The sequence below is a fragment of the Vanacampus margaritifer genome, chromosome 8, assembly GCF_051991255.1.
Source record: "Vanacampus margaritifer isolate UIUO_Vmar chromosome 8, RoL_Vmar_1.0, whole genome shotgun sequence".
In the NCBI taxonomy this organism is placed as follows: domain Eukaryota; kingdom Metazoa; phylum Chordata; class Actinopteri; order Syngnathiformes; family Syngnathidae; genus Vanacampus; species Vanacampus margaritifer.
In genome coordinates, this window is record NC_135439.1 from 20,817,747 (window position 1) to 20,832,048 (window position 14,302).

Consider the following 14,302-nt stretch of genomic DNA (forward strand, 5'->3'; position numbering starts at 1 on the left):
ATAGCCAAATTGGAGTGGAAGTGTCGAATTTGCCTGTTTGCAAAGTTCTCTAGACACAGACATAAATTGGGTTTCCATCCACCCATTTTTATTCGAATTTTCAAGAAATGCGGAAAAAAAAAACTGAATGGAAACACGAGAAATTCGAAAAAGGGCCCAAAATTCACGAAGACGTTTTTACGCTTAGAGGTGGTGGTTTTTGAAGCGTATCGAAAAAAGAAAAATGCTAATTTTGACTATGGAAACAGGTTTTGCGAATAACCGCTGGCAAGACTGGATACACGTCGAAAGTTTTGACCGGATATTACGTCACACGTATGTTTGTAGTCCCAAAGCAATGTTGGACGATAAAATAAGGTATGTTTGGGGAGACGACCAATCAGAAATCTTTTTGGAATTAATTAAAGAAGTGAATATTAATGCTATTTTAGATGGAAAACAGCAAAGAAACGCTACGGTTGATCAATAATTACAAAAGAAAACTCATACAACGTCATCGCACGGCGCAGTCGCTTCCTGGTCTTCTTCTTTTAAATTACTGGTGGATCACATCTCTATGGTGTATATTGCCACCTATAGTGGCGGAGTCCCCTCTCAATTTTTGCAAAAGATGAACAGATGGAAACGGGCATAAGTCGCATGTCCATTTTGCGCATTTTCAGTAAATTCGCTTAAAAAATTTGAAACATATGGATGGAAACCTGACTATAGAAATGACTACAAAACCTATTTCGACAATGAATGAAACATTTGTTTATCGTGAGGTATTTATCACATTGTGAGGGCAGAGTATGCAGACTCAGGATGAGCCGCCTTCCCTTCTAGTCACGGCAGTTCTTCATTCCGGTGCCTGGGTTAACAGAAGCAGTGACCCCGAAGCAGTCGGCACACCTTGTTGTGATTCTAACCAGCTAGCCCTGAAGTCGGTCATTGAGCTGCCAGTCCCAGCAGCAGCAGCCAAGTAGAGCTTAGTAAGAGAGGTGCAGATAGATGGATGGAGTTTTAAATGCAAGGTTAGAGAGGTTTGTATTTTTGCCACTTAGTTGGGATGGCGTTGGGGAAGGATGACCATTTATTAGTGTCTGCTCGTTGCATGCCGAGAGCCGCTTTGAATGTGGCCGTGAGTGTGGAATGTGGAGCCTGCGAGATTTGACTAACTCTCATTCCTAAAGACTGGGGTCAGAGGGCATAGCAGGGCATGGGAGGGAAAAAGGGAAAAGGGCGGAAGGTTAGGGACAAGGGTTGGACAAGGGGTGGAGCTTTGAACCATGCCAGCATGGGCATTGGACCCCTGAGTACCACTCCACTATGACCTGTTATGACAGGGATCAGGGCTTTATGCTGAGTGGCTTACTGCCACAATCCATAGTTTGAACTGATAGGGAGATGCAGCTCATGTTGTTTTGACAAGCTGGTATGGGTTGATGGGAAACATAACCACTCTCAAACTGCTGCATACACAACTGCATAAGTTATTTGTGAGTGTTTCACGTCAAAGGATCTGTCTTAGTCGTGACATTGCATGTCTATACTTGTTCTTCCGCAGGACTGTGAACTGGCCCAGTGTCCAAACAGACAACCTGTTCCCCCAGGGACCAAAGTCCCGTCCCATCAGGGCCACAAAACCCAGTGGCGGTTTGGTTCCTGGACCCAGGTTGGTGATCCATATAGTTGTATATTGTATACTATATGGTGATCCGTATAGTATATATTCCATATATACAATCAATTTGCCCTTGTATTGGTTCTACAGTAACTTATCTTTTACTCCGCTTTTTAACAGTGCAGTGCCAGCTGTGGCAAAGGAACCCGTATGCGTTATGTCAGTTGTCGTGACAACCACGGTGGTGTGGCAGATGAGTCGGCATGTGCTCAGCTCCCAAAACCTCCGGCCAGAGAAGTGTGCTCCGTTGTTGCATGTGGACAATGGAAAGTGTTGGAGTGGACTGCGGTAAGAAAATTATTTAACGTCTTATTTCTACTCAGGTTCATCAAGTGTCATAATGAATCAAATCATAGATATGCAACAATCTCATAAATGATTATTTAGATTTTGAATCCTTGTTGAATTCCCTTTCCAACAATACCTGTTTTGCGACGATTGAGCCAGTACTTCCCGAGATTCCCGAGACACTTCCGGAAGGCTGTCAAAATTTTGGTGGGCTGATTGACCTAAAATTTGAGATTTGTTTTTGTGCCATCACTATCAACAAATAGGCTACAGTAGAGCAACTTTCATGAAAATGAAAGTCTGCTTGGTTAAACCCAATTTATGATTAGGCATTGACCGACCCACTTGTACCAAATGTAGAAAGACCTTTCTTTACACATCCCCCATGTGCAAACACTTCTGAATGTGATCAAATTACCACGCAGTTGGAGAGAATGGGAAAGAAGCCTCAGGTGGTCTCAGCCTATAGCAACATAGTAATTACGGGATGATTCAGGACATCTAACCTCATCTGGAACCAATGTAGGTCTAACATGGAACCATTATACTATATGTGGCTTCAAAAACTCATAAGTACAAGACGGGTCACATTTTTTGAGGCAGCAAATTCAGGATCGTCGGTAGGTATGCAAGGGTCAGTCACCGACTGTAATTTGTTCACAGTTGTCCATTTCTGTCTAGTTCAAGTTGTGTTGCTCTGTGTACTCCAGGCTTAACAGTGAATATAGACTAGACCAGTGTTTTTCAACCTTTTTTTGTGCTAAGGCACATTTTTTTCATTGACAAAATCCCGAGGCACACCACCCATAGAAAAAAAAAAACCTGACTAAACTAAAACGGCTCTAGCGTTTAATTCTTTAACACTTTTAATATATCTTTTGTAATAAAATAATATCTTAAAATCAAAAGTGCACATATTCTCACAGGTGTATTATGCACATTATAATCAAACTATATAAAAGATATTGCCAATGCTAAGAAATATGCAGTGCTTAATTCTCTCATGGCCAACATTGCTACTACTACATTTCCTCCTCAAAATCATCAGCTTCCACTTGATCTCTCTGAAAAACATACTTTTGTACACTTTCAATTAAGAGAGTATGGTGATATATCTTCAGTTTATAATTCTACACATTAAAAGACATGTTTAATGATTGATTTACGTCAGAAAACTGTCCAACTCCATGCTTGCATGTTGCATCATTCACATACAAATGTTATACAACTGCCCACCGTTTCTCACTTGGTTTTCCCGACAGACCTCGACTCCATCCCCTCCATCAGCGTGATTTGCCGAAACTGCATACTTCTTTCAACACTTTTCACGTGTTTAGCACTCGGGAAATCAGCTAGGGAGAGGGTAAGCAGAGAGGCAAGCATTTTTTGAGATGAGAGATCCAAGGGGCTGCACCCTTGCTTACAGATGGTTTTCATCAGGACACGTGTATTACAATACTGGTCAACTGCAGGTCTGGTCGCCAATAACAAACATATGCACACCCAAATGTGCGCAAACTCACATCTTACCACTGAGCCAAAGACACTCTATGACTTCCTCAAAGGGAAACTGTTCATCCTTAATCCTTATTACAGTGTTTATACTGTATTCATATTTATGCAGCTTTGTGTTGATAACATTGCACTTGGGCAGTAGAAATGCCAGGACATGCATGCAGTTGCATAACTCTGCAATAGAAGACCTTATACAAGAATGTCAAAATGTGGAGTCTGCTTGGGGAATGCGAAGGGTGACACTATATTGTTTGATGCCACTGTTTTGACCGTTATTGCAGTAAGCGGAACGACATGTGCCACAACACAACTGAACCATCATTTTGACTACATGGGGAAAAAAAGCACAGAGGTGCCTCGAGTGTTTTCCTGAAGCTTTCTGCTCAAGCATGGCAATGCTGCGCAGCATCAAGGAATTTTCCAAAATACATCATACTCTTTCTTCAACAGTCTTTACGAATAGTAGAATCATATTTATTGACCAAGTATGTAAAAACACAGAAGGAATTTGTCCTCATAGTCACAACCAAGAAACACAAAAAATAACAATGACCCACAGTGGGAGGCAGGATGGGAATCCTGGCAGTTTGTTCGTTAGTGTCCCAAGTTTCTTAAATGGAAGGAGACATGAAGAAGGAGGTAGGAAAAAAAACAAGGCCCAACTGTGCTTCTTAATGGTGGGGGCACAGTATGAACCTGGAAAAAAACCTGCACATATCAACACAATGATGACATACACAAATTTTGAGACTCACACATGTGGGAGGGGGCTTGTGTATTTCTAAACAGCAAGGTAATTTTAATTGATTCCTAATGTGAAACTGTTTTCAGTGTTCAGTAACCTGTGGTCAGGGGAAGACAACACGGCAAGTGGTCTGTGTCAACTTCAATGACCAAGAAGTGAACGCCAACGAGTGTGACCCAGACGATCGGCCGAGCACAGAACAGGACTGCGCCATGTCTCAATGCCCATCCCATTCCAGTGATTCCAGACCTTTTCCATCCACACCCAACAGCAGCGCCAGGAACATCATTCCTCAAAGCCAATCCCACCAATGGCGGACTGGGCCCTGGGGCGCGGTGAGTGAACTGTCAACAAGATCTAAAAATTCTGTGCAAATCCAGAAAAGCGTTCAAGAGCACAGGATTGTTTACAAGCTGCTGTATGAAGCAAAGCGTTTATGCTAGCAATGCTAACATAAGACGGTTTGAGCATGCAGTGAACTTGGAAGCATGCTTACTTAGCGCCGTACTTACTGCTTTTCCATTTGATCGTTTTTCAAGTGTTTTTTATACCAATATTTAATGAAATTATGAATTTACTATATACGTATAAGTTAGCGATATACTAATATACGGATATACGGACAAATTCCAGTTACGTCACCACTTGAAGAGCACAATGCTGTCATAAACCGAGGACGGCCTTGTATTATATATATATTATGTAGCTAAATACAGTAAGTAAGCTCAAAGCTGCTAGTAGGCATATTTGAATAGTATCTATAATAGTATAGTCAGCTTCTTTTTTTTCCTTTTTTTTGCATTACTGGGTGTGCATAGACTTCCTTAACTTTAATAAGACATGATTGCGCTCAAGACCTGAGCCTGTCTTACTACTTTGTGAGTCTGCTTACTTCAGGACCTTCCGGTATAGGCTATTGTTCTTCATAAAAAGCCACAACAAACAAAGTAAAATAAATTGATAGTCATTGAATTGAGCCGGAAGTATACTGAGGTCTTGTGTGACGTCATTTATAAAGTTTTAGGCAGAGGTGGGTAGTAAAGAGTTACATTTACTCCGTTACAATTACTTGAGAAACTTTTTTTTGGGGTGGGGGGGGGGTTAAGTACTTCTAAGAGTAGTTTTACCACACAATACTTTTTACTTTTACTCGAGTAGATGTGTGAAGTAGAAATGCTACTCTTACTCCGCTATATTGGGCTACACTATGGTTGTTACCTGCCGCCCCAATCATACATTAGATTTACCGTATTTTCACGTAAGCGTTCCACTTGACTGACTGTGTGGGAGCATTTCCGCAGACACATTGCTTATATACAGGAATGCGGCCCTGGTTGAGAACTGGCAGGCATGATGGGAACCCGAAAGAGTCAACTGAAAGATGACATCTTGGTGCTTTTGATTTCAGAAACTGCCACCTATGGGCGTTAGACTGGGAGGAGAGTTACGCCACAATTTGTGAATGGATTGTGCATGCTTTGGGCTAACGTGTCTGCTTGCACTGTTGTCTGAGTTTAAAAAGTTATTATTTTTATTTTATGATTTGACGATGCCAGCATTTGCTGATAATTTTATGTTTTTGTCTGTTTGATGACATTGTTTTTAAAAATAATCAGACTTCATGTTCAAGCAGTTACTCAGTACTTGAGTATTCGTTTCAGTGAATACTTTTTTTTTTACTTGTACTTGAGTGATTTTTTTTATGACTACTTTTTACTTTTACTTGAGTAATATTATTTTGCCTGGATTGACTGACACACAGTTCAGGGTGTACCCCGGTTACTGCCCGAAGCCAGCTGGGATAGGCTCCACCACCCCCGCGACCCTTGTAAGGAATAAGCGGTTCAGAAAATAGATGGATGGATAATATTATTTTGAAGTAACACAACTCTTACTTGAGTACAATTTTTGCCTACTCTACCCACCTCTGGTTTTAGGTGACTTCACAGACATTTTGCCCCACAATTGTGGTCTAATTTCAAATTATATCACTTCAGAGGTCTTTTACATCCAAAACAAAACATTCAGGGCACCCTGTTAACGTCCTATACACTAAGGATATTGCTCTAATGATATACCAGCGCAAACACGCCCACAAAGTTGGACTGCTGGGGGAAAACATGGTATGTCATGGATTTGCGTTTGCGCCAAGAACACTGCAGTAGACTATAGTAACAGTTGCGAGAATGATGACATTATCAGAAGGCGAGGTTAGACCGAGGAGGTCCAAATGTGTTTTCCTCATTTGGTGCTATTAATCTATAGTGAGTGGAGAGGATGAGGATGACGACGACGTCATTCAGTCATTCAGTCATTCAGTCATTCAGTCATTCAGTCATTCATTTAATGTCCTTAAAATATCAATTATTGGTGCAATCATTTTGTTTTCAACATTTTTCAGATGTTGACGTGGGCATAAATCATGCATCTTTCACGTGAAAATGATCACAAAATGGCTCCATTTTTACCGGTTAGCGCCACGGAAAAGCTACGAAAAACCTTTAGTATATATGGCCCTCAGTTGCTACTCCATTGCCATCGGTTTCACATCATCACATCTACCCTTAAATATCATTCAGTGCAACATCCCTTCTGGGCTCCACTGGGTCTATCCCTGTATACACTGTGCAGCAAAGTGTGAGAACCTCTCTCTCTTTGACAACAGTGCTCCAGCACATGTGCAGGAGGCTTTCAGCGGCGAGTCGTAGTGTGCCAGGATGAGAACGGCTACCCTGCCAACAGCTGTGAGGATCGCAGCCGGCCCAGTGAGCAGCGATCCTGTGAGTCGGGGCCATGTCCGCAGTGGATCTATGGCAACTGGGGAGAGGTAAGGCAGACAGACACAGCTTTACTGGTGTTAAAAGGGCTAGTGGGAAAACCAAACTTTGGGATGCTTATGTTTGGATAATTACTTTGACTGTTTGTGAAGGTTGCATGAGAAAAAGGACATCTGAAAATACCTGAAGCTCAATTTCACATTCTTTGTGATTCCCACGGGATAGCATTAGTGTTTTGTTTTGTTTTTGAAACAGCTTTTTAATGTGAGCTCTCCTCATGCTGTCCTCAGTGCACCAAACCATGCGGAGGCGGGATCAAGACGAGACTGGTGGTATGTCAACGTCCAAATGGTGAGCGTTTCAATGATCTGAGCTGCGAGATCCACGACAAGCCGCCGGATCGGGAGCAGTGCAATACTCAGCCGTGCCCGTCTAGCCCCCACTGGAGCGCAGACCCATGGAGCTCGGTACGCTCATAAAAAAACAACAACAACTCTATAACTTCTTTTTTTAACCTCACTTTTTGCCAGTAGTGATATTCAGTCACAATCATACTGAAAGGGGCATCTGTGGTGCTTTTGCATTGGAGAAAAGAAACTGTATACTCCTAAGACTTTAAGTCCCCAACGCTTCCCGCACTGGTGCCTGCAACATTTTCTCAAGACATTTGGAAAATCCATTACTGTTGCACTTACATAGCAGTGATATTCTGTCCTGCAAATGTGCCAGAGACAGTACATCACAACAAAACGCTTCAGTGACAGCTGTGGCCAGAAGAATCTTCTTTTCTCTAGTTACTATAAAACAGTAGTTGGGCTGTGTGTTAGTAATGAAAGACATCAGGATCACTTTGTATCACGATCAGAGTTAGTTTTGTAAAATATTGTTTTGAATACATAATTTATTGATATATTTTTTGGGGTCCTCTTTATCATTTGTACATAGCATTAATTTTAAAAGTGATTTATTTTGTCTTAGCTCTTTGTATTCGAACGTTGCCAATTGTTCTCCATGTGCAAATACTGATGAATGTTTTTGTATATCAGGAATATACAGTATGATGCCTTGTTCATTTATTATCCAAAGAATGCCCCATGTTATAGATGTGTGGTGCTTCATTTGATATTTGGATGTTCCAATCTGCGCATTTAAAGAATTTACACGGGACTCCGTTTCTGCTGCGTGCTCTATATACTTTGACGTAGTGTGCATATTTGAAATGGCTATCATGTCGAGAATTGAGTTTGCCATAAGGCCCATGTGCTTTGTTAGATAACACTGGGGAACATCATTTTGTTGAGTTAGGTCTGACAGCTATTTTTGGGTGCAGAATGTAAAACTGATCTCAAGTTTTCAAGGATACTCAAGTCACTATCTTAAAAAATATGTTATAATAGTGTATGTATGTAATATGAAACACTAATATGGAATTGTTACAGGCCTTGAAAACTACCAAAACACTATAAAACAAAATGTAATTTACAGCGGTATGTCCACGGTTACAAAGTTAAGACAAAGCTAGTCGTATAATCCGCTCTTCTACAGACTACAGTCTTACTACAGCTAATCAGTGGAATTCTGCTTATCTGAAGCTGCGGAGAAAAAACTTGACATGCTAGAAAAAAAAATACTTCAATCTTGGAATCAGCATGCCATTTTTAGTTTTTATCTGCACAACAATCTGACTCAGCAGATTTTTTTTCAAATTGTTTACCCAGTGTAATGAGTTGTTGACACTTTATTTGACAGTTTTGTACCAAATTTTCTCCTGCTGCATACCCAATTTGACAACTTTGACAGTTTCTTTGCTTATATTCAACATTCCCAAACCAGGTTATGTTTGCTGTGCAATCATCAGGATTTCATTCTATCCTAGTTGTGCTATTGCATGTCTGGATAAGAGCTCTATAGGAATTAGCAGGAACAGCAGCAGTAACCAGCATTGTGAAATAAAGTGTCTTAAGTGTGCATAGCCATAACATTCAAATATTGTGGGTGGCTTTGACACAGCTTTCTGTAGGTTTGTAAAACTCCAAGCTCTGCTTCAAAGGTGCTCTGAGTGTATCCATGTCAGTGTTTGATTCATACAGTACTTGGACTTGCTATAAATGCTCAACAATACCTCACTTGGAAACCAACACAAACTCAGCTTGCCATTAACGTATGATCAATAACCTTCAATGGTGCTCTGGCCAAACAAGGGAGATCTAAGTATCATAAATGAACCATCGGTTTCCAACGGGTAGGTTTTTCTATGCCGACTCTTCATGTCATGAAGTGTAGACGAATATAATATTGAAGAGGTGCAAAGTGTGTCATCATGTTGACGTGTCTTTGAATGTCACTCCAGCAATGACCAATTAAAATGTGTATTTGAAATAAGTGTGACCACAGGGGGAGCTTATATTGTTTTGTATCCAGAGCTCTTAACTCTGAGCCAACCTAGTGTGTCTACCTCAGTCTCTGTTATGATAGCCCCCCTGCCACATCTTTCTCTCCCTTTTGGCTGACTTGTTGAGGCTAACCAGTGCAGCTGATGGGACTAAACACAGATTCGGGTTTGTGTCATTTCACTTTTGAATACTTTTTCGCACACAGTGAGAGGCGGAGGTGGCAAATCCAGGTCCAGAAAGTAAAAATCCTGTCACCGTTTGGCTTCAGCCCCTGATGCTAGCTAACTAGCTCCCTAGCAGGTAAACGAGCACCATGGAAGCTCGCTCATCTAGCACCTGGGGGCTAAAGCCAAATTGTGGCAGGGTTTTTACTCTCTGGACCTGGATTTGGCACCTCTGGTGAGAGGTGACCCAATCTGTGGTTAGGGGCAGCATCTGCCTGCAGCCCACCCAGTCAACTGCTCCGGATCATAAATGTCTCAAGTGACCGCACACCTTATTTTAAGGGCCTGTTATCACAGCAGTGGCTGCATTTTGTACTGCACATCATCTGCTAATGAGAGCTGTTGCATGTAATGATTCCCACGTGTGATCGCAAATTAGCCATTGGGTGGAAGTCGAACGCAATATTAGCATGTGTTGCTCAAATTCTACCTATATTTCTGCCATAATTGTTCAATCGATAAACTTTATTTTTAGAAGCACCTCAGTGTCACAAACTCCGCAGGCTCTTGAAATAAGCGTCGGGTTTGTTTCTTATCCATAAATGGCAGTATTAGACATTTTTTCAAGAAGCGTTTTCTGTATATTTATGTAATTACTTGTATTTATTGTTACTTCATTATAATGTTGTGTCAATATTTAATTTTTTATGGATTCGTTGGATTTCTGTTCACTTCCACAAAATGTTACAATTAAAGTGTCGTAGAGGTCATGTGTAAGGCTTTTTATCCTTATTTGAGTTTCAATATATATTTTTTTCCATGTATGTATTTGGACAGAAGCTTTCAACAGAAATGCTGGTGCAATAGCGAGCCAGCTCTCCCCTCGCAGTCTACTGAATGGCGTGTTTTTCCTGAATGAATATGCACAAATCACTGAGCATTCACACTGTTATTTTATGCGGTCAGGGCCTCTGCTGACCCCTCGAAGCGATCATGCTTTTAACCGTTTATGGCGGGGGTGTTCAAAGCGCTTCCCATCAAGGTAAATTTTTGTCCTGCGTGACAATGCCTCGGTAAATCTTGCGGCTTATTTACTGTGCTTATTCACTTTAATGTCGTTTTGGGATGCCTGGCGACGTTCGAGTTGCTATCAGGCTGCCAGTGTCCTTTTCCCCTCTCTGTCAGGCCCTCTCTCACTCTGGTCTAATGCAGCTTGATGACAGTGTACAAATGCGGGGGCCGGTGACAGTGACTCGAATGGAGCGGGCCGTCAGCAAGACAATGCCGTGGTGTATTGGCAGGGTCAGGGGTCACGTTTGATCTGAACAGGGGCCCCTTCCCTCTTCTCTCCATAAGGATAGACAGACTTCTGAGAAATTGGAGCTGGGGGGTTAATGCTGACGTTTCAAGCATATGAGTTTTTTTTTTCGTTTTGTTTTTTTATCTTTTAGTGGTGGTTCTTAACCTTTAGGAGGTACTGAACCTCACCAGTTTACTATGCACATTCACCAAACCCTTCTTTAATGAAAAATCTAATGTGGTTTCTTTCAAATTAAAGACATCGGTTTTGGGCTTATTGTTTAACAAAATGAACAGGGAGAGTAGCCTTTTCATCAAATCTGGCTTTCTTCCCCTTGAATTCAGAAAGTGTTCTGTTCTCGTATTCCCCATCTCCATGCAGTTTGTTCCTTGAGTTTTTCGAGATAGCTACCTGGGCTTGAATTGCTCAACTTTGCATTGCAAATCATGCAGTCAGGACGCTGATTTCCATCAGTCAACTTAATTTATAGAGCACTTCAAAACAACCACCGCTGTTTTCTTAAGATGGAACCCAGTGGCAGCAGATAGAATGAAAACAGCACAGGAGTCAGAATTAAACCCTGTGGAACACCATACATGTCATGTTTGGATCTGTTTTCCTTGTGTGTCTTCCTTGTCTTGTTAAGTGTGATCCTGCCCTTCCTTGTGTGATCCAATCAGTGCCCTGAGCCACTTGTGTCTTGCCCAGGTGTGTCTTGTTGTGTCGTTAGTGTCTGTGTATTTAGTCTGCTGTCTCGGTTCATTGTTTTTCCCCATGTCATGCGGCCTGTTTTTTTACCTCGGCTTGTCACCATGTCATGCTGTTCGTTTTTGCCTAGTTGTTCCCCCATGTTTTGGTTCTAGTTTTAGTTTATCTTCGAATTTGGAAGATCACCTTTTGTTCACCTTTTGTTTGTAAGTAATTAAAATTCCTTTTTTTTTTTAATTGAACCTCTGGCTCCTTGCCCTGTCTTCCTGCATTTGGGTCCTCAAGCTCCCCCATCCTGACAGAATGAACCGACCTGAGGAGGACCCAGCGGGAGCGCTGAAGGCCGAGTTGTGGAATCAGGAGGCATGCCTGTCACGCCATGAGAAGCTCCAGCACGCCATGGCCGCCCAAATGGACCTACTGTCGTCCTTGGTTGAGGGAGTCGGGCGTCGCTGGGCTTCGGCTGGTGGTGCTCGGAGCCACGTCTGCCGCTGTCCCAAGTCCCCGAGCCACGTCTGCCGCTGTCCCAAGTCCCCGAGCCACGTCTGCCGCTGTCCCAAGTCCCCGAGCCACGTCTGCCGCTGTCCCAAGTCCCCGAGCCACGTCTGCCTCGGCAGACCCAGGTCCCCGAGCCACGTCTGCCTCGGCAGACCCAGGTCCCCGAGCCACGTCTGCCTCGGCAGACCCAGGTCCCCGAGCCACGTCTGCCTCGGCAGACCCAGGTCCCCGAGCCACGTCTGCCTCGGCAGACCCAGGTCCCCGAGCCTCGTCTGCCTCGGCAGACCCAGGTCCCCTTGCCTCGTCTGCCTCGGCAGACCCAGGTCCCCTTGCCTCGTCTGCCTCGGCAGACCCAGGTCCCCTTGCCTCGTCTGCCTCGGCAGACCCAGGTCCCCTTGCCTCGTCTGCCTCGGCAGACCCAGGGCCCCTTGCCTCGTCTGCCTCGGCAGACCCAGGTCCCCGTGCCTCGTCTGCCTCGGCAGACCCAGGTCCCCGTGCCTCGTCTGCCGCCTCCACGGCTGCCCCAGGTCCCCGTGCCTCGTCTGCCGCCTCCACGGCTGCCCCAGGTCCCCGTGCCTCGTCTGCCGCCTCCACGGCTGCCCCAGGTCCCCGTGCCTCGTCTGCCGCCTCCACGGCTGCCCCAGGTCCCCGTGCCTCGCCGGCCGCCTCCACGGCTGCCCCAGGCCCCCGTGCCTCGCCGGCCGCCTCCACGGCTGCCCCAGGCCCCCGTGCCTCGCCGGCCGCCTCCACGGCTGCCCCAGGCCCCCGTGCCTCGCCGGCCGCCTCCACGGCTGCCCCAGGCCCCCGTGCCTCGCCGGCCGCCTCCACGGCTGCCCCAAGCCCCCGTGCCTCGCCGGCCGCTGCAGTCCCTGGTCTCTTCGCCTCTTCAATGGCGGCGTCATGCCCATGAGGGTGGACAAGAGGTGTACGTACGTCGGGGCGCCGCCGGGCTCCCCTCGTCTGGTGTCAAGACGCCCCCCGGACTGGCCCTGATGGATGTGCCAGGTTCCTGCCTCCGTGCTCCCCTCCGCCCGCTCTGTTTTTGAACTTTTTTTTTTTTATAGAGACGTCTGGGAGCCGTCCCTCGACGGAGGGGTTCTGTCATGTTTGGATCTGTTTTCCTTGTGTGTCTTCCTTGTCTTGTTAAGTGTGATCCTGCCCTTCCTCGTGTGATCCAATCAGTGCCCTCAGCCACTTGTGTCTTGCCCAGGTGTGTCTTGTGTCGTTAGTGTCTGCTGTCTCCCCTCTGTCTGTGTCGGTTCATTGTTTTTCCCCATGGCATGCTGCCCGTTTTTTGCCTCGTCTTTTCCCTCGTCTTTTCCCCATGTCATGCTATTCATTTTTGCCTAGTTCCCCCATGTTTTGGTTTATCTTCGACTTTGGAAGATCACCTTTTGTTTGTAAGTAATTAAAATTCTTTTTTTTTTTTTTTTTTTTTTTTTTAAATTGAACCTCTGCCTCCTTGCCCTGTCTTCCCGCATTTGGGTCCTCAAGCTCCCCCATCCTGAAAATACATGTGAATTCATATTGCACATATTTGTCCGATCACACAGTACATTTTGTAGAATACTCTAAAATGACAAAATTTGCTCCCAGTCTAACAATACATTTACGTTTACTTTGAATATTTGTACTTTTTTTTTTTTTTCCAAGTGTAAATTTGACTAGGGCTGTGTATCAATTCTAATTTCCTCAATCGATTCAATTTTGATTCACAAGTGTCAAAAAGTCAATCTGATATTGATTAATTATAAAACATAAATTCTTCTTGACTATAAAGGAAATGATAAAATCTCCACAAACATTCAATTTTCTGGAGGCAGTAGCTGATTACATGATTTAGTTTATTAATGAAAGTAACACGTCCTATAATCACTTAAGTGTTACACAAACATTAACATCAGCAAGGAGGAGATGAAAATATTTCAATAATTCAAATTCAATAGTTGTACATATAAATTAAAAAGATTCTAAATTGTCTTAAAGTGCAATAAGTCAGGTCTTTCATAAATGTAGGATAATACTTTTAAATTCAATTCAACAGTAAATTTCAAGAAAACCGATACAAAAAATGTGGCCTTTAAAAGGTGATATTAAAATAAGCGATTCATGGTTTTACGAATCTATATCAGTGATTCAATATCGATTATTACATTTTTATTAAACCCAGCCCTACCTAAATTTGACTAAGTTTAGGCTTGGACTAAACAGTCTTTTTTTTAGAGTCAAATGTACTATACTAAATTTATTG

General features: G+C 43.5%; 1 protein-coding gene across 1 annotated transcript in view; it reads left to right on the forward strand.

Moving 5' to 3' along the window:
* The window catches only part of adamts9 (ADAM metallopeptidase with thrombospondin type 1 motif, 9), a 52,100-nt gene that overhangs the window by 25,036 nt on the left and 12,762 nt on the right, over window positions 1-14,302 (forward strand). The window contains exons 24-28 of the mRNA XM_077574099.1: window positions 1,547-1,654; window positions 1,784-1,951; window positions 4,298-4,546; window positions 6,877-7,038; window positions 7,279-7,455. Of these exons, the coding sequence (XP_077430225.1) occupies window positions 1,547-1,654; window positions 1,784-1,951; window positions 4,298-4,546; window positions 6,877-7,038; window positions 7,279-7,455 (864 nt within the window). The remainder of the gene's footprint in view (window positions 1-1,546; window positions 1,655-1,783; window positions 1,952-4,297; window positions 4,547-6,876; window positions 7,039-7,278; window positions 7,456-14,302) is intronic.